This window comes from Megalobrama amblycephala, linkage group LG1 (assembly GCF_018812025.1).
Source record: "Megalobrama amblycephala isolate DHTTF-2021 linkage group LG1, ASM1881202v1, whole genome shotgun sequence".
Classification (NCBI taxonomy): Eukaryota; Metazoa; Chordata; class Actinopteri; order Cypriniformes; family Xenocyprididae; genus Megalobrama; species Megalobrama amblycephala.
In genome coordinates this window covers 2,456,532-2,483,647 of record NC_063044.1, presented here as the reverse complement: position 1 = coordinate 2,483,647, position 27,116 = coordinate 2,456,532, and the positions used below count along the sequence as shown (strand labels likewise).

At 35.3% G+C, this 27,116-nt stretch overlaps 1 protein-coding gene across 1 annotated transcript in view; it reads right to left on the bottom strand.

The window, feature by feature from the left end:
• Window positions 1–13,387: 13,387 nt before the first annotated feature.
• Window positions 13,388–27,116, bottom strand: part of usp43b (ubiquitin specific peptidase 43b) — a 94,603-nt gene continuing 80,874 nt past the window's right edge. Inside the window, exons 13-15 of the mRNA XM_048162172.1 lie at window positions 22,210–22,368; window positions 17,001–17,159; window positions 13,388–15,262 (exon numbers count right to left, since the gene is read on the bottom strand). Of these exons, the coding sequence (XP_048018129.1) occupies window positions 14,229–15,262; window positions 17,001–17,159; window positions 22,210–22,368 (1,352 nt within the window). The 3' untranslated portion in view covers window positions 13,388–14,228. The remainder of the gene's footprint in view (window positions 15,263–17,000; window positions 17,160–22,209; window positions 22,369–27,116) is intronic.

Genomic DNA, 27,116 nt, shown 5'->3' with positions numbered 1-27,116 from the left:
CAAGTAAGACAATCAACCAATCAGATTTGAGGGACAAGTTTATTGTTTATGTCAAGTTTAAGCTTGCAACAAGGGTTAGGTGCTTCTACATCAATGTTATTCACCTATCTTTCCCTTCTGATTTTAGGGATAAGTTATGGGTAGGATTAGGTTTAGGGGTAGGAATAGGGCTAAGACTAAATTTTCAGACTGGAATGTTGTTCCAGGATCAACAAAATATGTTGATCCAGGAACATGTCTTACTTGGCAAAATCACGGTGACCATGCATAGACTTCACTTTCCTGCCGGAACGTGCTCCCTCAGCTGGACTGAGTGGCAAAAGAACCTGCTGCATGACTGGATTTAATAGGGGAAACTGCGAAAACGTGAGTAAAACTAATGATTACACTAAAGGTTGGAATTGAATGTGTTCCTTATGACATGTCAAAGAAACCTAATCCATGGATATTGACATGCAGCCAGGAATCGTGTTTCCTGACATTTATATGTGCCTGATTTCAACGCCAGGGAAATACATAAAGCAAATCTGCCTGTGAATATTTTATATAACTACAATATAGGTAGGTCTAAATCGAAGTGATCACTTATATCAGTGTTAAATATTTCATCATATTGTCCAGCCCTAAAACTTGTATAGTTTTTTTCATTTAAAAACACCCAATTATGCAGAATATAAGATGGTAAATATTTAATTGATGAGTTGTCAACACAATATATTTGCTAAAATCATTTAAGTTCATTTTTTTTCCTCATTAATGTACACACAGCACCCCACATTGACAGAAAAACACAGAATTGTTGACATTTTTGCAGATTTATTAAAGAAAAACTGAAATATCACATGGTCCTAAGTATTCAGACCCTTTGCTGTGACACTCATATATTTAACTCAGGTGCTGTCCATTTCTTCTGATCATCCTTGAGATGGTTCTACACCTTCACCTCCAGCTGTGTTTGATTATACTGATTGGACTTGATTAGGAAAGCCACACACCTGTCTATATAAGACCTTACAGCTCACAGTGCATGTCAGAGCAAATGAGAATCATGAGGTCAAAGGAACTGCCTGAAAAGCTCAGAGACAGAATTGTGGCAAGGCACAGATCTGGACAAGGTTACAAAAAAATTTCTGCTGCACTTAAGGATCCTAAGAGCACAGTGGCCTCCATAATCCTTAAATGGAAGACGTTTGGGATGACCAGAACCCTTCCTAGAGCTGGCCGTCCGGCCAAACTGAGCTATCGGGGGAGAAGAGCCTTGGTGAGAGAGGTAAAGAAGAACCCAAAGATCACTGTGGCTGAGCTCCAGAGATGCAGTCAGGAGATGGGAGAAAGTTGTAGAAAGTCAACCATCACTGCAGCCCTCCACCAGTCGGGGCTTTATGGCAGAGTGGCCCGACGGAAGCCTCTCCTCAGTGCAAGACGCATGAAAGCCCACCTGAAGGACTCCAAGATGGTGAGAAATAAGATTCTCTGGTCTGATGAGACCAAGATAGAACTTTTTGGCCTTAATTCTAAGCGGTATGTGTGGAGAAAACCAGGCACTGCTCATCACCTGTCCAATACAGTCCCAACAGTGAAGCATGGTGGTGGCAGCATCATGCTGTGGGGGTGTTTTTCAGCTGCAGGGACAGGACGACTGGTTGCAATCGAGGGAAAGATGAATGCGGCCAAGTACAGGGATATCCTGAACGAAAACCTTCTCCAGAGTGCTCAGGACCTCAGACTGGGCCGAAGGTTTACCTTCCAACAAGACAATGACCCTAAGCACACAGCTAAAATAAGGAGTGGCTTCACAACAACTCTGTGACTGTTCTTGAATGGCCCAGCCAGAGCCCTGACTTAAACCCAATTGAGCATCTCTGGAGAGACCTAAAAATGGCTTTCCACCAACGTTTACCATCCAACCTGACAGAACTGGAGAGGATCTGCAAGGAGGAATGGCAGAGGATCCCCAAACTTGTTGCATCTTTCCCAAAAAGACTCATGGCTGTATTAGATCAAAAGGGTGCTTCTACTAAATACTGAGCAAAGGGTCTGAATACTTAGGATCATGTGATATTTCAGTTTTTCCTTTTTAATAAATCTGCAAAAATGTCAACAATTCTGTGTTTTTCTGTCAATATGGGGTGCTGTGTGTACATTAATGAGGAAAAAAAATGAACTTAAATAATTTTAGCAAATGGCTGCAATATAACAAAGAGTGAAAAATTTAAGGGGGTCTGAATACTTTCCGTACCCACTGTATAACAATACAATATATACGGTATGATTTTTACCTCAAACTCCAACAATTTGACACAAAACGATAACTGCAAATCCATGTTTCTCTGCTGGAGTCCAGCTGTTTCTGTGAATTGCAGCGATCCATTTGCTTTTTTCTGTAGCTTTCAGCATTCTGTAAAAATATACCTCAGATTTTGTGTCAAAGCTATTTGTACAGTCAGTCGCAAAGCTCTTTGCCGTGTTTTGTGGCATTCACACTGAAAACCAATGCTGCCGCTCAGTCTTCCAATCACTTGATGATTAGGCAGCAGCAGGCCCGGCCTGCTATTCCGAGATAATGCAGCCTTCCGTTTGAGAAACACCCTTAATGATGGCTAAACTAAGCTTTCCGAAGCATCAAGGCTTTTCTCTCAGCTGTATAGCAAAAGAGTTCATTATTCGAAGCTTTTTAAAATGGTGGTTCTGCAACCTTAACTGAAATAATAGACATTGTCAAAGTGATTGACTTACACTGCCCGCCCAAAAAAAAAAGTTGCTGTTTGGATTTTAATAGGCAAATACTTAAGAATCTATGAATAGATCATTATTACAGTGATTATTATGTTTCTAGCATGTTTTATGTTTGGCAACGGTTCTTTTAACCCTTAAAGATGGTTGTTTAAGAAATGAAAAGCTACACACTCCATGTAGGAAGACACATCATGCCCATATCCCAGGATGACAATGTCAAGATCAGGTTCAAATTGTGAAAGAACGGTTGGGAGAGAGCATGAAGGATCATTTTCACACATGAATTAACACCTCTGAGTCCAGACCTTAAATTCATTGAAAGTCATTGGGATGTGCTGGAAGAGACTTTACAGAGTGCTTACCTCTTGCCTTGTCAATACACCAAATATTTTTTTCGGAAAAAACGGAACTGGCGCGGCGTTCGTTCTGTAATTTAAATAGGGAAGGTGTATAGGACATACAGTGTAAGCTTTTTGAAGAATAAGGAAGGCGGTCTGGCGGAAGCACTTGTGAAGTGATCATTTGTGTTTATAAAGCATATACATTTTTATTTTTTTCTTAGAAAATTACTGATCGTTTCGCTAGATAAGACCCTTATTCCTCATCTGGAGGCCATTGAAGTCCACTATAAGGAGAATAATCCTGGAATGTTTTCATCAAAAACCTTCATTTCTTTAAAGAAACAAGGACATGGACATTTTGGATGTCATGGGGGTGAGTAAATTATCAGGAAATTTTAATATGAAAGTGAACTAATCCTTTAAGTCACAACCCACTTTATATATATATATATATATAATGTGTGTGTGTTTAAAAAAACAAGCAAATTTATTTCACAAAAATTGTTGAAACACACAAGTACTGTCACACTTAACATACACATAAATTGAATGAATATGACTAATACTTATGAATAAATAGGCCTATAAGGTAATAAATAAAGTTGGTAAGTTGGCATGGGCCACCACAGTAATATACAAAATAACACAAAGTAAAAATAAATGGTCATTTTTGAGTTACAGAAATAACGTTAGAATAATGACACTGACATATAATCTGACAACATCTGACCACAGATACTGAATTGGGACAACACGTTTTTCTCGACCCACCAGTTGAGAAACACTCGCCTATAGGGTTAGGAAAACCGCACTGGGATTCGCTCCTTTTGAACCAGATACTGAGGCATGGTTTTCAGGCTTCAGAGTCGAATGTAACATCACTACATTTTGTTTATTTATTTTATTTTAAATGGAATATTTAAGCATACTTATGGCTAGCAAACACCACTAAATATTAATAACAGGAGGCCAAGTTATTCAGAATGTACATGCCGAGTTGTGCCGCCATGACTCAATTTTTCTTCACATTTCTTTCAATATTGCATTGTTCAGTAAAAAGTGGCACAAGTTCAAAAGTACAATTTTAAAACAGTTCAGGACAGAACAATAAATATTATAGTTTGAAATTGAAACATGCTGTCATGTTTAAAACACAACAGTTGGGACACCATTAGTACTGCAAGTTAAGAGCTATTACAACAGCAGGAAATAATCTCTTCATTATGCAAGAGGTCTTTTGAAGATAACAACATTCAGTTGCTTCCAGTAGAGAAAAGCTGGAGAAGCTGATGAGCTGCTGGGATATTTCGAATATGAATCCAACACTCCTCACTTCTGAGTGAAATCTTCCTGATTGTATACTGTGGGGAGGCTGCACAGTTCTCTTATGATGCTCTGTTTACTATTATTTTATGATAAATGTCATGCATTATTAATGAATCAAATCTAGTTCCATGCTCAGAGTAAAAAAAAAACAGCATGAAATCAATTGTTTGGGAATGGGGCTAACTGTGCTTTGAACAAAAACGTATCAAATGGACACAATTTCATAATGTCATGTGCATTTTTTCTTATATAAGGAATAGAGCGCAGCAGTGATGGTTTATATTTGTAGGCCAACCCATAAATTAGCATCACACTGCTTGCCTCAACAAAAACCCAAAGGGATTTTTGCATTGGCTTTTGGATTATTTTTCATCATGAGAAACCACCATTAAGCTTCCGACATTAAGCTTTACTTAAATACATTTTCCCCAAAAGTTTGAGTAAGAACAGCTTGCAAGAGCACAATTATAAAGACAATGAGGCTGAGTAGATGAGTTTACCTGTTCGGCTGATGACATTTAATGTCCTCAACAAACTCTCATTTAGCCACTTATTAGAAACCTTCTTTTTGGAGACAATAGCTTTTCTAAAAATCACAAGGGGCTTTTACGGATGTATTTCATGTCACGGAATAAAACGTGAAAATATCATAAGCTTATGTTCACCACAGATCCTTATTTCATGCATTTAACCCAAAACCCATTGACTTCAGGATGATGCATGGAACCAGACGTGCTTAAATGCTTGTTTGTGGGTTTTGGTCTACAGCACACTTTAGTTTACTCCAAAATAAAATATCGTTATTCTATCATTTTCTTTCCCTCTGCTTGCTATCTGGCTTTTGACTGATCTCAGATATCATTAAATACCTCAAACCTGATATTATTTCTTTCATTTTTATTGACCTGACCATTATTTCATTCGAGAGCTTCAGTGGAGGATACACTAGCTGGGTGTTATATAACCAGATGGCACTAGGTATGTGAAACATCTCAAACAAGCTCAATCAGCCATCAAATTACGGGAGGGGGAATTAAATAGGACATATTTGTATAAAACGGTCCAATAGCTGGTTGTTAATCCTGTGGCAGGGCTAAATGACTCATACCTGAGGAGGAGGAAATGTCTGAATCAATATCTTACTATAAAAGCCAAATGACAGATTATGCAAACATATTTCTGAGAGCACATTTAATTTCCCCTCTAAGGAACTGCTCAAGTTCTTAGAACCATCAAGAAAAACAGAATCCTTGAAGAAAGAAAAAAACTCAATTATTCAGCTCAGTCATGCACTTCAATGTCTCTAAGTCTGCAGGACAATAGTGAATAATAATCAAAGACTGTCCTTAGATTTCTCTGCTCTTTAAATTCGGAGAAACAGAGTTTTTGTATTACAATAAAAAGTATTTTCAAGAATTTCCTTCTATAAGGAGAAAAGAAACCTGACTTGCACATTATGTATTTGTAAAATGAACCTCAATAGCTGAACTTTTCCTCATAAATGCATACATAGCCTACATTAGTTCATTGTTCACTTTGAAATGAAAATTACCCCAAGCTTTACTCACCCTCAAGCCATGACTTTCTTCTATATGATGAACACTACATGATTAAAGGATTAGTTCACTTTTAAATAAACTTTTCCTGATAATTTACTCACCCCCATGTCATCCAAGATGTCCATGTCTTTCATTCTTCAGTCGAAAAGAAATTAAAGTTTTTGATGAAAACATTCCAGGATTATTCTCCTTATAGTAGACTTGAATGGGCACCAAACGGTCGAAGGTCAAAATTAGTTTCACTGCAGCTTCAAATTGTTCAAAACGATCCCAGATGAGAAATAAGGGTCTTATCTAGTGAAACCAGTGCTCATTTTCTGAAAAAAAATTGAAAATTATATAAGTTTTAACCAGAAATGCTCATCTTGAACTAGCTCTCTTCTTCTTCTCTATTTGAATTACAGCAGTGTAGACGCTGCTAAGTGTATTACTGCCCTCCACAGGCCAAAGTTTGAACTAATTTTTATATGCAATATCCTAGTTCAATAGTATATAACAATTAGTTCAAACTTTGACCTGTGGAGGGCAGTAATACACTTAGCTGCATCTACACTGCTGGAATTCAAATAGAGGAGAAGAAGAAGAGAGCTAGTTCAAGATGAGCATTTAAGGTTAAAACTTATATAATTTTCAATTTTTTTTTCAGAAAATGAGCACTGGTTTCACTAGATAAGACCCTTATTTATCATCTGGAATCATGTTGAACAATTTGAAGCTGCAGTGAATCTAATTTTGACTTTCAACTGTTTGGTTCCCATTCAAGTCTACTATAAGGAGAATAATCCTGCAATGTTTTCATCAAAAACTTTAATTTCTTTTCGACTGAAGAAAGAAAGATATGGACATCTTGGATGACATGGGGGTGAGTAAATTATCAGGAAAAGTTTATTTAAAAGTGGACTAATCCTTTAAGCTTTTTCCGTAAGTTGAATAGGGAAGGCCTAGGACGTAGCGTAACTTCCTAAGTTGAATACAGAAGGCAGTCTGGCGCAAGCTAGATATTTTACTTTATAAAATTTGGATTTTTTTACACAAATGCATCGCTTTGCTTCAGAAGGCCTTTATTAACCCCCAGAGCTGTGTGGAGTATGTTTATGATGGATGGATGTGGATGGAGACACTTTCTTCAGGTCCTACTTGATCCCGTTTACTGCAATCATAAAGCTTGGATGTGTCAGGATATTTATTATTATTACTCCGATTGTGTTCATCAGAAAGAAGAAAGCCATATACACCTAGGATGGCTTGAGGGTGAGTAAATCTTGGGCTAATTTTGATTTTAAAGTGAACTAATCCTTTATTAATGATATTTATAACTTTCTAAATGTTTTCATTTAATCTTCACTATTAGATTAAAACATAACATTTTAATAATAATAAAAACAACTCGCTTGTGTGTCATTTCAGTAGCACATATTTGACAAACACATGCAATATACACAACTGTTGTCAAGACTAACTTGGATGTTAGAGGAGAAAACAGCATTAATCTAAAACACAATAACGCTGTTCATGCACAGTAACAACTACGTTGGCCACAATGTTTTATTTGTATCTGCAGTATAGCTGCCACTTCTGTTCCAACAATGAAGCAGTCAATGTCAGATTCACAGCATACATGAGTATTGACAATTAGATTGCATTGCGTCATATCATTATAGGCTAGGAATGACTCAGAGGCAGTGAAAGATTTATTGATTGAGGTGCAAATGAATGTTTTTAAAAACGGAACAAACAACTCATTAAAAACCTGTTTAGAAAAGTTGTGACAGCATTTAATTTACTAGCCTCAAAATAAACTGGGTGCAATGTGTTAGCAGCACAAAGTACTTAATGAATTGCTTTATCTTGCCACCTAACAAGCATCTCAGCATATATTTAATCACACATAAAACATCCAATTTAAAAAGTGTGGTACAAAAATTTTGCATAAAAACTCCCACAGGAGCACAGAAGAAAATGATCTTTCAGAACAAATGTTCTCAGTAATAATTACATCCAACAACATTAATCATAATACATTTTAAGTAGCCTATTACATAAGCGCAGCTCTTCAGGTTTAGTGCGCATTAACTATAACATGAGGAGTCCAATTTCAGGTGAACAGTTCACACACAGCATTAACATATTCAGATTGAGTAGTGATATGAGTGCACAACATCACTCCAGAGGTCTGCTAAGTGCATTGGGATTATTACTTCATGAATTATTTAAAGTCGAAGAGGCGTAACAGAGTTAAGTAATATTATATGTCTTGCTTGCCAATTATGAGGCAGTAGTTGCGTCCCAAACAACACACTATACACTAATACACTATGTACTTATGCACTATGTACTCATCCATGTAGTGCGTGTATTGTATAAGGTTATTTTGTCATTTAACAACAGAGTCTGATCCCCATCATCTGGGTATTTAAAGTACACTTTTTCTTTTTGCAATTTTCTGTGTGAATGCACTACTCACACTATTTGTACTTAAAAACGTCATAGAATAGTGCATAAGTACGCAAATTAGGATGCACTTAGTGACTCCTGTTAAGCTCCAGTCATATTTGTTCAGCGAATTTTCATGGCAAACTCCAGCCATTTCTATCCACCTAATTTTTAACGTTAGAGTGAGTTCGGGCTTCCACTTGTTTCTAGTTGATCTTGCTTGATATAGCAAACTGGTATTTCTTATTATATTATTTTATTTTAGTAACGTTACTCACAAATTATAAACACACTGGTTTATTCCGCAAACAATTTTACTGTTTACTGCATGTTGTTATTTAGTTATTTATCTGTTATTCCTACGCCCCATGACGCTTTGCGTGAATTGAGTTTGATTGACAGGCGATCTAACCAATCATAATGCCGAATCCACCATTTTGTCCTTCAAAGCAGTCAGGGGTGTTAGCAGATTAGGTGGACTTGAACTTGAAAAATGGAGTGTACTGACGTCGATTGAAACAACATTCCTTCTGATGTTCATTCATGTTTATTTGATGCTATAAAGGTAGTAGGAAGCGATGATCGGTTCACGAGGCGCTTGAGCTGAGGCAGCGATCTGTCACGAAAGTGACTTCAGTGTGAGCTGTGCTTTATACAGTCCAGTTCAAAAGTTTGGAACTACTAAGATTTTTAATGTTTTTAAAAGAAGTTTCGTCTGCTCACCAAGGCTACATTTATTTAATTAAAAATACAGTAAAAAACAGTAATATTGTGAAATATTATTACAATTTAAAATAACTGTTTACTATTTAAATATATTTGACAAAGTAATTTATTCCTGTGATGCAAAGCTGAATTTTCAGCATCGTTACTCCAGTCTTCAGTGTCACATGATCCTTCAGAAATCATTCTAATATGCTGATTTGCGGCTCAATAAACATTTATGATTATTTTCAATGTTGAAAACAGTTGTGTACTTTTTTTTTTCAGGATTCCTTGATGAATAGAAAGTTCAAAAGAACAGCATGTATCTGAAATACAAAGCTTCTGTAGCATTATACACTACCGTTCAAAAGTTTGGGGTCAGTAAGAATTTTTATTTTTTTTTTTTTGAAAAGAAATTAAAGAAATGAATACTTTTATTCAGCAAGGATGCATTAAATCAATCAAAAGTGGCAGTAAAGACATTTATAATGTTACAAAAGATTAGATTTCAGATAAACACTGTTCTTTTGAACTTTCTATTCATCAAATAATCCTGAAAAAAAATATTGTACAATTGTACACATTAAATGTTTCTTGAGCAGCAGATCATCATATTAGAATGATTTCTGAAGGATCATGTGACACTGAAGACCGGAGTAATGATGCTGAAAATTCAGCTTTGCATCACAGGAATAAATTACTTTGTCAAATATATTCAAATAGAAAACAGTTATTTTAAATTGTAATAATATTTCACAATATTACTGTTTTTTACTGTATTTTTAATTAAATAAATGTAGCCTTGGTGAGCAGACGAAACTTCTTTTAAAAACATTAAAAATCTTAGTGGTTCCAAACTTTTGGACTGTACTGTACATTGCTATACTGGACCTTTTTATGGGTCTGGACCGTAAAATTTTGCTAATATGACCGCACCTTTACAGTTACTTGTAATACTCACATTAAATAAATAAAAAAAATCCCATTGTATTCTTCACCATATGATGGAAAAAAAAGCAAGAAAGTCATAAGTCCAACTGGTTAGAAACATCAACAAGCTATGCAATTTGAGGTATCATTCATTTGCATAGCACAAAAAAACTATGCAGTAATTAGAGAAAAACTCTCACAAGAAAACCATTATGTTTGGACTCATATTTCCTAACATGCTTCATATTGTCAAGACATACTTCTCAGACAACGTCCTCTGATAATTAGTTTATATTTTTATTCCCTTTGTTAGATATTGTTATAAGATACTGCCCCTTTTTATGACTCAATTTATCTTCACTTTACAATAATAATATTTCTTAAAAAAAAAAAAGAGATATTGCTACTTTTAGCATCCGCACCTTGATCCTTTTTGCAATTAGTGCTCAATTTCCAGCTGATGCTTGAAAGCATTGAACTCAGACACGAGCACGATATGCACTTGTCTAACTGTGCTTGCATAGTCCCTTCCTGTCAGAAAACAAACACATGAAACATTTAGTGCTTTTAGTGCTATTTGCGATATTGTGTGAGTGAGACCAGTAAATGTTTGCGCCATCTGTGGATTTATTTTATCTGTGGTGAGGTGTGTGCATGTATATTCATGATCAAAAAACAAACAAACAAAAAAAAAATAGCCATTTTGTTCCTACGAACGTCACCCTCCTGAGATCATTACAAAAAGGCACTTGCATAAATACACATGACCATTTCACTAAAAGCAATCCAATTCTGACATTTAAGAAGATCCTACTGTATCATTACTGCTAATACGATAATTATTCCAGCAACTAGCATGTGACGCTACATATTTACAGGTATAAAAGGATATTTAAGAACAGGCTTTGAAATATGCAATTTAAAGGGTTAGTTCAGCCAAAAATGAAAACTCTGTCATTAATTACTCACCCTCATGTCGTTCCAAACCTGTAAGACCTTCGTTCATCTTCAGAACACAAATTAAGATATTTTGGATAAAATCCGATGGTTCAGTGAGGCCTGCATTGACAGCAAGATAATTAACACTTTCAATGCCCAGAAAGCTACTAAAGACATATTAAAACAGCTCATGTGACTACAGTGGTTCAACCTTAATATTATGAAGCGACGAGAATACTTTTTGTGCAGCAAAAGAACAAAATAACGAGATATTCAACAATATCTAGTTATTGGTGATTTCAAAACACTGCTTCATGAAGCTTCGATGCTTTACAAATCTTTTGTTTCTAATCAGTTTTTCGGACTGCGTATCAAACTGCCAAATTCACGTGCTTTCAGTAAACGAGGCTTCATTACGTCATAAGTGTTTCAGTGTTTTCAAATTTCAATGGTTCACGTGATTTTGGCAGTTTGATACGCAGTCCGAACAACTGATTCGAAACAAAAGATTCGTAAAGCTTCGAAGCTTCATGAAGCAGTGTTTTGAAATCAACCATCACTAGATATTGGCCACGTTCACACTGCCAGTTTTTGGGATTGACAACCGCATTTATTTATAGGTGTGAGTCTCAAAATGTCTCGTTCACACAGCAACTTACAGTATTGTCTGAAACACTGTTTGTACGAACATGCAGTGAGAGTCAAGCCCGTATTCTCTTATTAGTAACTATAACGACAGTGACCAACGTAATATTAAATAGGACTCAAATACAGGACCGTCAACCGTATTCTGCTGCTGTGAGAACATGGCCATTGTTGAATAAAGTCATTATTTTGTTTTTTTGGCACACAAAAAGTATTCTCGTCGCTTCATAACATTAAGGTTGAACCACTGTAGTCACATTAACTGTTTTAAATATGTCTTTAGTAGCTTTCTGGGGATCTGAAAGTGTTAATTATCTTGCTGTTAATGGAGGCCTCACTGAGCCATCAGATTTGATCAAAAATATCTTAATTTGTGTTCTGAAGATGAACGTCTTATGGTTGTGGAACGACATGAGGGAGAGTAATTAATGACAGAATATTCATTTTTGGGTGAACTAACCCTTTAAATATTGTTCCAACTAAAAATAGACTGTAGACATTTATGATACAGAAAGACAGATTTGAAAGGGGAAACGCAAACTCTATTTCAAAACCTAGTGAGCTTAGCCAAGTAAAGCTTACTCCCTGCACCCCCCATCTTCTAAGGCAGCATCCTTATTGTATTAGAAACAATTTGGATGCTCTAAATTGGCAGAAACTGTCATAGAAATGGGAGACTCAACTCACAATTGATTTCAATACAGGTGAAGTGAGAGAAACATACTGGATACAGGTGTTTCTTCAACTTCAGCACTTTTAGGTCACAGGGATTGATTTTCAACTAAAAGCGGTCTTCTGTTTTGTTATATGGCAATAAAACCAACTTGGTTAGTTAGTGTATTTACCAAGGAGACAACAGTGACAGTGAATAGCATGAGATGAAATTTGAAGAAAATTGACAAGAAAATGTAAATATGACTACAAAATATTTTTGTTGCGCCATTTCCAATCAAGCTGTAACTGGGCAGCACATCTGTTTCAACATTGATAATAATAACAAATGCTTCTTAAGCATTAAATCATCTTTCTGAAGGATCATGTGACACTGAAGACTGGAGTAATGGTGCTGAAAATTCAGCTTTGATCACAGGAATAAATTACATTTAAAAGATTATATTCAAAAAGAAATAGTTATTTTAAATTGTAATAATATTACAGTTTTTACTGGTTTTTTTGATCAAATTAAAGGATTAGTTCACTTCACAATTAAAATTTCCTGATAATTTACTCACCCCCATGTCATCCAAGATGTTCATGTCTTTCTTTCTTCAGTCGAAAATAAATTTAAGTTTTTTGATGAAAACATTCCTGGACTTTTATCCAATTTTTTTATGGACTTCACTGGGGTACAGCGGGTTGATGGTCCAAATTGCGAGTTAAATGCTGCTTCAAAGCACTCCCAGATGAGGAATAAGGGTCTTATCTAGCTAAACAATCAGTAATTTTCTAAAAGAAAAAAAAAAAAAAAAAATTATATACTTTGTAACCACAAATGCTAGTATTGCACTGCTCTGCGATGCGCCACGCATTACGTAATCATGACGGAAAGGTCACGTATGACGTAGACGTGGACCTTCAATCCCTTGATCCGCGTTGAAGTCTACTTTATGGAGAAAAATCCTGCAATGTTTTCATCAAAAACCTTAATTTCTTTTCGACTGAAGAAAGGAAGACAAACATCTTGTATGACATGGGGGTGAGTAAATTATCAGGAAATTTGAAGTGAACTAATCCTTTAATGCAGCCTTCGTAAGCATGAGAGACTTCTTTTAAAAACATTAAATAATCGTAAAGACCAGTACAAATGGTAGTGTACATAGTCTGTTTTTTTTAATATATATATTTTTACTACTTTTTAAATACTTTTCATTGTTAAATAAAATATATGCATATAATTAAACACTTTTCTCATTCCACTCATCATCTTGGATTTATTTGTTCACCCAGTTTGTCGGTGCATTATGGGATTGTACTCTTTGCAAAAGGGTACCCGCTGCCTTGACAAAAACAGGGTGCACACAATGCTTTCTAGGTTTTGGAAAAGAGCAAAAGCTTTGTTGTTTTAGCAATGCTTCAATGACCATTCATATTTATTTTTCAGTCTCTTTATTATGATGCAAACAGAAAATATAGGAAATATGTACACAAAATGTAAAAAAATGAATTCTGAACAAAATTTTTTTCTTTAAGCAAAAATGAGTATATATTGTGACCTCATGGACTTTTTTCCATTTTCTCAAAAAAAGAAACTCTGAAGTTTCAGAGTTCAAAAGAAACAAACAAAGAGAAACAAAATCATATTTTGAAAGTTTTCTTGGCCTTCCAGTCCTTTTCTGATCCATTTTTTTAAGAGAGGCAGGTTCCTGCTATTGCTCATGTATAAGGGGAGGTCACTAAATAGTTGCCACTTTAGCCTATAAAATCTGTTTTCTTTCTGTTTTTTAATACTGCATACAAATTTACTGTATTTTCTGTTTATATTCTAATAAAGAGACTGAGAAATAATTATATATGGTTATTATATCACTGCTAAAACAACATCTAATGGTGGCCTAAGACTTTTGCACATTATTGTATATACAAACACTTTTTCCCACAGTGAAAGAGAAACCCATCAGAAGCAGGATTCAGGCACAGGTCTCTGTCGGCCAAGTGAAGTGCTGCTGTATCTGATTCTCTGTAGTGTTGCATAGGAAGATTTGTCAACTGTATGTCCTTTATGGGGCACCAATGGACCATTTCTTTGGAGAGATGACGTCCTTTTCAAAGTCATATCAAGCCTGCTCTGAATACTGGATGAGCTGTGGGCACGTTTTATATCAGCTGTGCTTGAACAAACCTGGTTTTCTCTGCTACTAACCATTTTATCGCCACTCTTGTGAGCAGTACCGGTTTTCCTTGTCTCAACGGCCTTCCCATTCAGAGTGCCGTTGGATAGAGAGAGTTTTGTCAAGCTCTTACTGGAAAGCGTTTTCCCGTGACCCACCTCCTTGCCGATGACTGGAAGGACGCCATCTTTACTCCTGCTTTCCCCAGTGGCCATCTGCGTCTGGCTGGGATGAATCCTGCTGGCCGCAGCCGCCTGGTTTCGAAGCCGTTTTAACGTAGAGTCTCTGGAATGAGATGCACTGTTGCTAGTGCCATTGGGGAATGCAGTAGGGGAAGCGTGAAGCGACTTGCTGGCTTGAGTCCTTTCGTGCTCCTGCTTGGTTGACGTTGAGCCGCTTTTGGCCCATGAGCTATCGCAACTGATACCGTTAAGGTCCGATGCTGGTCTGCTCTGGCCTTCGGGTAGCCTGGGCGAATCCGGACCTTGATAGCTACTTCGCTCCACACCATTGAGACTACTGCTACAGCTAGGGGAACTCAGGGAATCGTCCTCGCGAAGCTGGGATTTGACCTGTGAAGGACTTGCCACGATGCTGACAATGGGCTCCTTGGTACATCGAGGCCGTCGGCCGGACTCAAGGTACTCCACCAGCTCGTCGTTTCCGGATTGTGGAGCTACGCTGGAGGGCTTTCTGCGTTCCTTGGAAGCAAACGACCATCGCAGAACTTTGTTCGGGCCCGTCTTGGATTTTGATTGGTAGCGCATACTCATGCTGTGACCCCGTACGCTCCGTACAAATGGCGTCGGCTCGACTACACCTAAAGGCAAAAAATGGAGGGCTAGCAAGTCATACGTGACACATGTGGTTTTAAGAAAGAAAGAAATTCATACAGGTTTGGAACAACTTGAGGGTGAGTAAATGATGACAGAATTTTCATTTTTGGGTTAACTATCCCTTTAAAATGAACTGTTTGTGTAGAAATGTGATAAGTGACACACTTGTAAGACCTTCGTTCGATCTTCAGAACACAAATTAAGATATTTTTTATGAAATCTGAGAGCTTTCCGTGCCTCCATAGACAGCTATGCAGCTACCTGCTTTCAAGCCCTAGAAAGGTAGTAAAGACATCATTAAAGTACTCCATGTGACTCCAGAGGTGTAACCTCAATTTTATGAAGTGACACGAAAAAAAACCCCCATAATTTACAACTTTATTTACAAAATAACATCCAAAGCGCGTTCACAGAACAACTTCCGGTCTTGCGTCAACACAACATGCTCCGCCCTACTGAATTGTAGGTCAATATTTTCTTAAATAAAGTGGTAAAATGTTGTTTGTTTGTTTTTTTGTGCAAACAAAGCACTCGCATCACTTCATAAAACTGAGGTTAAACCACTGGAGTCACATGGAGTACTTTAATGATGTCTTTACCACCTTTCTGGACCTTGGCATGGTAGTTGCATTGGATCTCTATGGAGGGACAGAAACCTCTCAGATTTAATCAAAAATATCTTAATTTGTGTTCTGAAGATGAACGAAGGTCTTAGGGATGTGGAACGACATGAGGGTGAGTACTTAATGACACAAGTTTCATTTTTGGGTGAACTAACCCTTTAATGCATTAACTAACATATTTAAATAACAATGAGAAATACATTTGTTACAGTATGTATTAATCTTCATTAATGTAATTAATAAAAATACAATTGTTAATTGTTAGTTTGTATCAATCCATTAAATCCTATATTAACAGATACAACTTTTGATTTTAAATACGATTTAGTAAATGTTGAGATTAACATTAATTAAGATGAATAAAGAATTTTTATTCATTTTATTCTTGTTAAAGCTGCTGTCTGTTTTTGGCCCTCTAGCGGTTAATAAACAGAACTGCACGCGTCTTGCAGAAGAACATTGTAGCCGGAGCTACTTTTCTCCATGTATGTCTATGGCGAGTCACGCAGTTACTGTGATACTCTGTGGCGGGTCCTACCAGTCCGGTCTGAAATAGTCCGAATATAAACACTTATTATAAGTGTACCATAATGATTCAGGATAAGACAAAACACGGTATGGAAAATGGATTCATGTTGTATATTCTCATTATATAATTTTTGTACATTTTTAACGCAAAAAAAGTTGCGGACTGCAGCTTTAACTAATGTAGTTGAGCATATGCATTATTGCATTATTGTAAGATGTTAATTTTCCTTAACCTGTGATTATTTAAAGTATATTTGAATAAATCTCCTAATTCTATCTAAAAATGTCTGAAAATGGAAAAACAAAGTAATAATAGCCACCATTTAATTGAAATGAAACAATCTGTGCTGTATGAAGCACTGTATAAATAAATGTGACTTGACTTGATTACTGTACATCTAAAAATATGATCATTATTATCTATCTCTTTCATTCAGTGCATTTAATGACTCAAGTCAAAACTACTCAAAACTATGGAGCAGGTTATGACTTTCATAAATTATAAAAGAAATACTTATTGTTTTAAGAGTAGGTAGAAACAGAAGTAGACATAAAGCAAGAGTTTACTGACCAATGTCTTCATTTAGAGGCTCATGGATGACAGGAACATGTGGTGTTTGGGGCTCAGGAGCTGAAGATGAATTGGACAGCTTGCTAGTTGAATTGGAAATTCGATTGTCTGCATTTAATCGGAGGAGCCAGTGATCTGATATAGAGGAGCTGGAAGAACCTGTGGGTCAAAAGTAGCCTAGTTAACATTGCTCATTTCATGCAAGTCAAAATACAGTCTGTTTTCTGATATCTGAAATGCACATGTAGCTGAACTCTAGCAAATTTTAATGATTTATGGTCAAGCATTTTGGTTTAAGGTTCATGAAAATACCAGGAACCCTGTTCTCATTTTGCTCTAGCCTTTGTATGTGGGAGGCTCGTCTCCATTAAACACCCATGAAGATGAGATGGAATGGCTCCAAACAAGCATTATGGCATGCATACAAATGATTATAAGATGCTGGCGGACAGCTGGTGCAGTCAACTTTCAAACATGAATTATAGAACATGGGAAACATGCAAAATATGAAAGAATGTCTCAGATGGGTTGACATAATCGATGCATTGAGACATGACCTTTCAGTGAGATGCCTTTTTACTCAGACCTTTATACTAATGTGACTGGCAAGTTTCTATGTGGGAAGGATGGTATTTTTTAATGTTTTTGAAAGAAGTCTCTCATGCTCACCAAGACTGCATTTATTTTAAAATTAAAAACAGTAATATTGTGCAATTTTCAGCATCATTACTCCGGTCTTCAGTGTCACACGATCCTTTAGAAATCATTCTAATATGATGATTTGATTTTAAAGGTGTGTTTACGTAATATCATAATTACTGTAGCTACGAGATTCTGGCTCGTAAAAAGCATTCACGTCCTTGTAGAGCTCATAATTAGTTTGTAAGCTGGGAGTTTTCTGAAAGCTCCCACGTGTACCACCTGACCACTGTAGATTCATTTAGGCATTGATCGTGGTGCCATAGAAACACATACTTCCCAGTCAGAGGACGTAAGCAGCTCCGAATATAACGTCATATGTTGTCATCTCAAGATTATGGTAACTACGTGGTGGCATCAATGCAACACAAGAAACATTTATTATTATTATCATATTATTATTATATTGAAGACAGTTGTGCTGCTTAACATTTTTGTATTTTTTTTGCTGTACAGAAAGCTCTAAAAGAACAGAAATTATTTGAAATAAAAATCATTTTTAACATTACAAATGCCTTTAATGTCACGTTCGATCTATTTATTGTGCCGTTATATAAAAGAATAAATTCTCAAATAATAAAATCTTACTGACCCCAAAAAGGAAACTTTTGTCATCGTTTACCCACCTTCATGTCATTCAAACTTTTATGACTTTATTCTTCTGTGGAATACAAAGGAAGATATTTTGCAGTGTCTCAGTCCATACAATGAATGGGATCCAATGTTGTTTAGACCCCAACATTCTTCAAAATATCTTCTTTTGTGTTCTGCAGACGAAACAAAGTCATACAGGTTTGGAACGACTTGAAAGAGTTTTCATATTTTTGGGTGAACTATCCCTTTAAGTAAGATATGGAAAGTAGGAACAACATATAGCTCTCATATATATATATATATATATATATATATATATGTGTGTGTGTGTGTGTGTCTGTGTGTGCAGGTTAAGCTGCAAAGTTTCATATTATAAGGATTGACAAAGCACAAAGAAATGAGAACTATTTGTCAAAGCACATCACCAGCTTCAAACAGATGTATTTGATAGTTTTTAATGTTTATGCATATATGCTCTGGGGCACGTTAGTGTGGAGGTGACTTACGTAACTTTAATCTGATCACATCTGCTAACACTGAAGGTGACTGCTTTAATTCCACAAACGTGAACCCGACAGTTCAGTTATTTTATTTTGAACTGTTGCTTGAAGCTGTTCGCAACAGTTCAAAGAGTTCAACTCAGTTCAAGCCAGACTGCACAGAACTTGTTTCTACTGTGTCACTGGGAGCTACTGATAACATACATTTTAATCACTACCACAATGGAGTAACCTAAGGCCTCTGCACGACATTTCATGGCTAATTACAGCACCTTTGATAATATAAAAAATGTATTAGAATGTAAGATTCACTATATATATATCATTGAAGAGCAGCTCACTGAAACATTGGGTCTAATTCACTAATAATTGCATGGATTATTTTGTATTTGTACGGACAGAAGAACTTCTCACGAAAATATCTCCGCCTAATTCACAACACGTGCGTACACATATGAATTTTTCGTTCTAATGTTAGTGAATTTGGATTATTCTAAAGGAGCAGCCGCATGCTCAAGGTTAGTCATTTGCATAAAACAAGGCCAAAATATCTTAAAGGCTTCCACACATTTCCTTTACAGCCTTTTGTCGCTCTCTGCAGGATGAAAATAAATTGTATTATTTATTAATTTATAATATAATATAATTAAGGGAAATTATAGTTGTGATAAGATGAGATATAACTTTTTAGATTTAAATTACCAGGAATTTTGAATTCTGAAGTGAACTAATCCCTTAAAGGTACACTATGTAACTTTTTTAAAAATTTATGTAATGAGCAAGTACCGCATGAATCCACCTTCCAAATGTGAGTACAGAATGAATCCATCTGTTTGTGTTTTCCTGCACCCATATAATAAGTGTATATATTCTGACTATTTTAGACCAGGTGGGCTGACAACCACTGTGGAGTAGCACAGTACCTGCATGATTTGTCGTATACATAAACAGAGAGAAGTAGCTCCGGCTACAGTGTTCTTCTGCAAGATGTATGCAGTTTTGTTTATTAACTGCTAGAGCATCAAAAGTTAAATGATGTACCTTTAACCCTCTGGTGCTCTTTGTGTGGCAGTCAAAAATGACCTATTTTTTATTTCAGTGAAATGAATGGACTATATTTTAGTTTGATAATGTTTTTATTTAATATTTTAAATAAAAACCTTTTACTTTAAAACTGTGAGAAAATCAAAGCAAGTTGTGTTCCAAATTTGAACTTGATATCACAAAAAAAATCTGTAAGATTTTGTTTGGGTGCAGTACCAGGAGTTTTCACTAGATGTTTTACAATGCTATCATTTTTGACCACATGACTATTTTTTTTCAGGACCATTTAACCTTTTCTAGTCATGCCCATGATTTTGTGTGTGTGTGTGTGTGTGTGTGTGTGTTCACATAAAGTGTGAAAACCTTTACCAAGTTTCAGACATCATAAACATAGCTACAAAGAAAGCATGCAAAATACATTCAAATCAGAATTAAATCTAATGATATACGAGAATGACATTTATCCACAGAATCCACCAACACTTTGAAAAGCTCAGACAGATGTCATTGCATTCATCTCACATCAGTTTGCTGCCCCCCTGTCTTTTTACCTCTCATTTGCATAAAGCTGAACATTACGTGACTTTTTTCACCTCCCATAGAGAATGAATTGAAAATGCCCACTCTGCTTGCTTCAGTGGACACGTGCGGTTGTCATAACAATTTTTTAGGTTTATAAAATGTGAATGCTTTTACATTCATATCATTGTGTAGATTTGATTTGTTGAAGTATCATATAGCATAACTTCAGAGGAATGGAGAGGGATAAAGGACTGAGCAGGAAGGAAAACAGCAGCACAGACATTTGAGCAGAAAAATAAAGTTACCAAATTTTGTCAGTGTGTGAAAAGTGTGTGAGACCAGCCCCCTGTGACTGAGGCTAATCAGCAGCTCGTCCTTCCTCCAAGTGTTTTGTTCCTGATCCGTCACCAAGGTTATTGTTGTGGCTGCACAGTGTTCAAGCAGACTTGGGACCTGTGTTGAATATTTATCATTTCATTTGTCATTTCTGTCTTTATATTTGGATTCTGAAGATGTGGTTCTTAAGATGTAAAGAGATCATCATGTTGAAGAGAGCTGTACAGAAAAGCTCTTGGAGCCACCAAAAGGTTGGTTGTGCCTTTGTCCTCATCACTAATGCTAAACATTGCTGGATATACACTACTGTTGAAAATTTTGGGGAAAGATTTTTTAATGCTTTTGAAGGAAGTCTCTTATGCTCACCAAGGCTGCATTTATTTGATAAAAAATACAGTAAATATTACTGCTAAACATTTCTGAAAAAAATAAATAAAAATAAAATAAATTAAAAAATACATAAAATATTTGAACTTCACAGCCTAGAATACACTACTTTTTTGTTTAAAATAAATAGTAAATAAAGTTTAGTCTACTCTATAATAAATATGTAATAATATAATAAATATTATATTATATAAAATATATTATATTAGTTATATATATTAAATATAATAAATAATAATATAATAAAGTCTACTCTAGTAGCGATTTTTGGTTAAAATAAAATTAGTCTTGCATTTTAAATGGTGACTATGGAAGCTTGTTTCTGTAAATGAATAAAAAATAAAAAAGGTATTTGCTTTATATCTCACAATTCTGACTTTTTTTCTCGCAATTGCGATATAGTCACAGTTGCGAGTAATAAAGTCAGAATTGCGAATTCTGACTTTTTTCCCTCTCAGAATTGAGCTTATACCTCCCAATTCTGACTTTATAACACAAAATTTTGTAAGTTGCAAAGTCATAATTGTGAGTTTTAAAGTCAGAATTGTGAGACGTAAACTTAAAATTCTGAGATAAAAAAAAAAGAATTCCTCAGAATTGGACTTTATAAATCACAATTGCAAGTTTATATCTCACAATTCTGAGAAAAGAAGTCAGAATTGCGACTTTATATCTCGCAATTGTGAGAAAACAAGTCAGAATTGCGATATTAGCGATATGTCTCACAATTCTGACTATTTCTCGCATTTTGAGTTTATTTCTCGCAATTCTGACATTTTGTCTTGCAATTGTGAGTTTATATCTCTCAATTCTGAGAAAAAAGTCGCAATTACATTTTTTATTTCTTATTTAGTGGTGGAATCAAGCTTCCATAGGTGACCTTTCTAACAATGTAATTTAATAGCAGATTTTCAAACTCGATCATAATCATAAATCTCTTAGTGTAGAAGTTAAATTTCATAAAGAGAGAGCAGATCGGACAGGCTGAAATGATCTGCTAAACAAAACTACACTACAGCTTTTAAAGAATGTTCTTGTATTCTCTTGACATTGCACTCTTCAGTATGTTTTCTGTTTGTTTGCCCTCGGTGGTGAGGACGTACAGTAAGGCAGATATGAGTTTTCACCTTGTACTGAGCAGTTAGCCGACCAGGATGGAATGGCATCACGTCTCTGATAGAACAGGATATAAGCACCCCGAGTGCACACTTCTCCCTCAGGCACCGGCTCAACAGTACTGTCATCGTAGGCGTACCACTGCCCGTCCACTGAGTTCCTGCAGTATGCTGCTCAAAACAGAGATTCATTATATTCAGAATGCTGTTTACTTCATGCTCAAGTATATACAGTACTTTGCACCAGGGGCCAGAATTATTTGTACCATGGTATTGTTATCATTTTAAACATTTACATACACATGCATACAAGTATTTACACTGCAAAATATAAATAAAATATCTAAACAAGGTAAATATTACAAAAAATTGTGCATAAGCATAAATCTTACAAAACTTAATAAGGCACATGCAAACTATTGTTCAAAAGTTTGGGTTCTCTTATGTTCACCAAAGCTTGATCAAAAATACAGTAAAAATGAACTTTTTACCCTTGTTCACATTACTTATAAAACTCATGTAACTACAAGAACTTAATTTAACTGAGTTGTTTCTACTAGAAAGGAGTATTGTCAGCTTTACTTAAAGGATTAGTTCACTTTGAAATGAAAATTAGCCCAAGCTTTACTCACCCTCAAGCCATCTTAGGTGTATATGACTTTCTTTTTTCTGATGAACACAATCGCAGAAATATTAATAAATATCCTGACGCATCCAAGCTTTATAATGGCAGTGGTAGGGATCAATGAGTATGAGCTGAAGAAAGTGCTTCCATCCAGTCATATACACGGCTTGAGGGTGAGTAAAGCTTGGGCTAATTTTCATTTCAAAGTGAACTAATCCTTTAATAAGTGTTTGTTCAGTCAACTTAACATTGCTGAGTGAAATGCACAAATTAATGTTGACATAACTAACTGGGCAGTGGATCCGTAGTTCCTAGCATGCTTTGCAAGGGACTGCATTAGGAGAGTAAATAGGGATCAAAGTGTTATTTTATGTTTTTCAGTAAAGGGAAATATGTTGTTAGTTTATGTTTGTGTTTAATGTTCAGTTATGTTGGACATTTAGAGGAGTTTCTGTAATGTTTTGTAATTTTGTGGTAACCATTATGCAGAAGAGCCTGTCATCTGTGTTTAGGCTGTGAGCCTCATATACGCATGTTTAGGATGGAATTGCTGCTCTCAATTCAAGTTTTCTTCAATGAGTTATTTCTTAAATACATTTTGTAGAGCAAATAGTTAATTTAATAAGGTAAATTAAGTCAATAAATGCGTTCACCTTGCGTAATAAACAACATTATTAAGTAAACTGCACATATAAATATTATGTAACAGTGACAAATTCAAATGATTTGTATTTACTCAAAGAAATTTTGTCAGCTTTACTTGAATTTCTTTTCATACAACTAAATTGTTATTAGTACAAATTAATCAATATAGTTGCGTGGAACCACTTGACACTTCTTTTTAAAGTAAATCCAACAATTCATTTTTTTGAGTAATATTGTGAAACATCATAATTAACATTATTAACATTACAGTAGTTAACATTACTCCAGTCTTCAGTATCACATGATCCTTCAGAAATCATTCTAATATGATGATTATTTAAAGGTGCCCTAGAATCAAAAATAGAATTTACTTTGGCATAGTTGAATAACAAGAGTTCAGTACATGGAAAAGACATACAGTGAGTCTCAAACTCCATTGTTTCCTCCTTCTTATATAAATCTCATTTGTTTAAAAGACCTTCGGAAAACAGGCGAATCTCAACATAACACCGACTGTTACGTAACAGTCTGGATCATTAATATGTACGCCCCCAATATTTGCATATGCCAGTCCATGTTCAAGGCATTAGACAAGGGCAGGACGTCTGGATGTGCACAGCTGAATCATCAGACTAGGTAAGCAAGCAAGGACAACAGCGAAAAATGGCAGATGGAGCAATAATAACTGACATGATCCATGATTACATGATATTTTTAGTGATATTTGTAAATTGTCTTTCTAAATGTTTCGTTAACATGTTGCTAATGTACTGTTAAATGTGGTTAAAGTTACCATCGTTTCTTACTGTATTAATTAATTTCATTATTAAACACTTGCAGTCTGTATAATTCATAAACACAACTTCATTCTTTATAAATCTCTCCAACAGTGTGTAATGTTAGCTTTAGCCATGGAGCACAGCCTCAAACTCATTCAGAATCAAATGTAATACATCCAAATAAATACTATACTCACACGATCCGATCCATGCACGCAGCATGCATGACGAACATCTTGTAAAGATCCATTTGAGGGTTATATTAGCTGTGTGAACTTTGTAAATGCACTGTATTATAGTCGAGAGCTTGGGGGGCAGGGAGCACGCGATTTAAAGGGGACGCAGCCTGAATCGGTGCATAGTTAATGATGCCCCAAAATAGGCAGTTAAAAAAATTTATTTAAAAAAATCTATGGGGTATTTTGAGCTGAAACTTCACAGACACATTCAGGGGACACCTTAGACTTATATTACATCTTTTGAAAAGACGCTCTAGGGCACCTTTAATTATAATAATACATTTATTTTGTATAGCGCCTTTAAAAGTTGCTTTCTTAAGGCGCTTTCCAAGAAAGCTACATAAAAGAAAAACACAACAATGTAAGACAATATATATACAAATCAACAAGAAATAAATCACAAAACAATACAATAAAAAAACTAATCAAATAAAAGTTTTCCTAAAAAAAAAAAAATGTTTTGAGCAAAGTTTTAAAAACGGCTATATGTCAGTTGGGAGAGAGTTCCACAGTTTTGGAGCATACAATGAAAAGGCCCTGCCACCCCTGGATCGTAACCGTGCTTTGGGGACAGCTAAATATTCTATTCATATTTAATGAACAGAAAGTTCAAAAGAACAGCATTTATTTGAAAAAGGTTTTTTGTAACAAAGTAAATGTCTTTACTGTCACTTTTGATCAATTTAATGTGTCCTTGCTAAATAAAAGTATTAATTTATTTAAAAGAAAATCATTCTAACCTCAAACATTTGAACAGTTTTGTGCATTTAATCCAGATTTAAAATTATACAAAGAGACTTAAAAATGAGGAATATCACAAGCAATTGATAACACAAGAATCAATGATATTCCCAGTATCACAAAGCAGAGTTACAAGAGTAAACTAGTTCGAAAAACAACTTAATATGCTTCTGAAATGCTTTAAAGTTTCAGTTTCCTTAAGATTACGATGCTCTAAAGCAAGAAGATAAAAAAAACCCATCTCTCAGTCTTATGATATTTTCCCCCATCTGGATTAAGAAAGTGGGTATGCAGTGTAATTATTCAGCGCATAATTCTAACATAAAATAGTTAGTATTTTGGCTTATCGTTTGAAGTCTCAAAATTATTTCAGCTTCATCAGAGTTTCTTCTCTCACAGCTACTATATTTGGCAAATTCTGCCTGCTCTACCCAGCAGCTTGTGCAGAAATGAGGCTAGAATATTTTCTCCATTCCTCCTGGGTGAATATCATGGGTCGTCTCATGTCACTTGAGACCGCCTTTTTCCATGGCTTTTCAACTTTGTACTTCAGATGCAGTCAGATGGACGGAAGTGACCCAACCATCGCCTTACATAATCTGACACAAGCTTCCTGCCCTAAATAGCTGGTGCTGAACTTTGACAGTTGTTTGGGTCATTATGTCAGTGTCATTCAGTCTGGACTGATTTGCATTTGCACCATATTTGTCTCAATGGTTACTGATTTTATTTGCCATCACGCTCAGCTGTATCATCATTAATCACCTCTTTTTCCTGTGTATTTAAGTTCCTGTGTTTTCAGTTCATGTTGATGTATGGCTGTGTTTGCATCCCTGCCTTCATTTGAATTTTTCTGTGGATATTATTAAAGACTGTTTTGATTCCTTCCCTTCGTGAGCTTTACTGCAGCCAAGTGTGACACATTATTTCACTGTAATGTGAATCCTCTCCCTAGGAGCCTGGATATAAAATATATGGCGACTTTATGAAGAATTTTCAAGTGTTCTTCCCTCATCGTGATTTCATAAATCCACCGACTTAGATCCCACCCTGTGCAACACTGCAAATCAACCCCATCATATTACACACATGTGATCTGTGGATGCGCTTGAAGGGATTGTTTTTATATATCAGGACATTTCAGATACTAGGCAATATTAGAGTGTTTTTTTTTTTTATCAGTATCAGCTGATATTGGACATTTTTACATTTTTTTTTTTTACAGTTAGATTACCTTTGCTATCCTCTAATGCTCACTTAAATGTGATCTTTAAAGACACTAATAATTTAATAACACAGATAAAGGTAATCTTGAATATCCATCTTACATTATAATATTGTGATGCATAAATTTGTACTTGTAACATTTAAAATAATTGTTTTTTAAATTTATTTAGACACAATTGTATAGACAAAATTATGGTTTATTGGCCATAACATGAAAATAATTATTGCCAGTATCTGTACTGGTCAAAATGTTAATATCAGTAGAACTCTAATTGTTATTGCTCAAATGTTATTTCTTTTTTAAGACAACTGTTTTGTATAACAAGTTTTCTTAAATGTTATGTTTATACGCAAATGAGACATTATATAATTATGCATTCATTTGCATACAATTCCAAAACAGAAATCTGAACATTGGAAAAAGCCAGGTTTAAAATTCTTGTTTCAGTTTGTTATAATATAGTTGAATGCAGGATATAATTTTGTGAAATTAATAAACATGTAGCCTATTAAACCCATGACAATATTTTGTAAGTAATCCTGACAGAATAGAATGATGAAACCAAGTGATCATATATATATATATATATATATATATATATATATATATATATATATATATATATGTATGTATGATGCATGATACATCATATTTTGATTGAT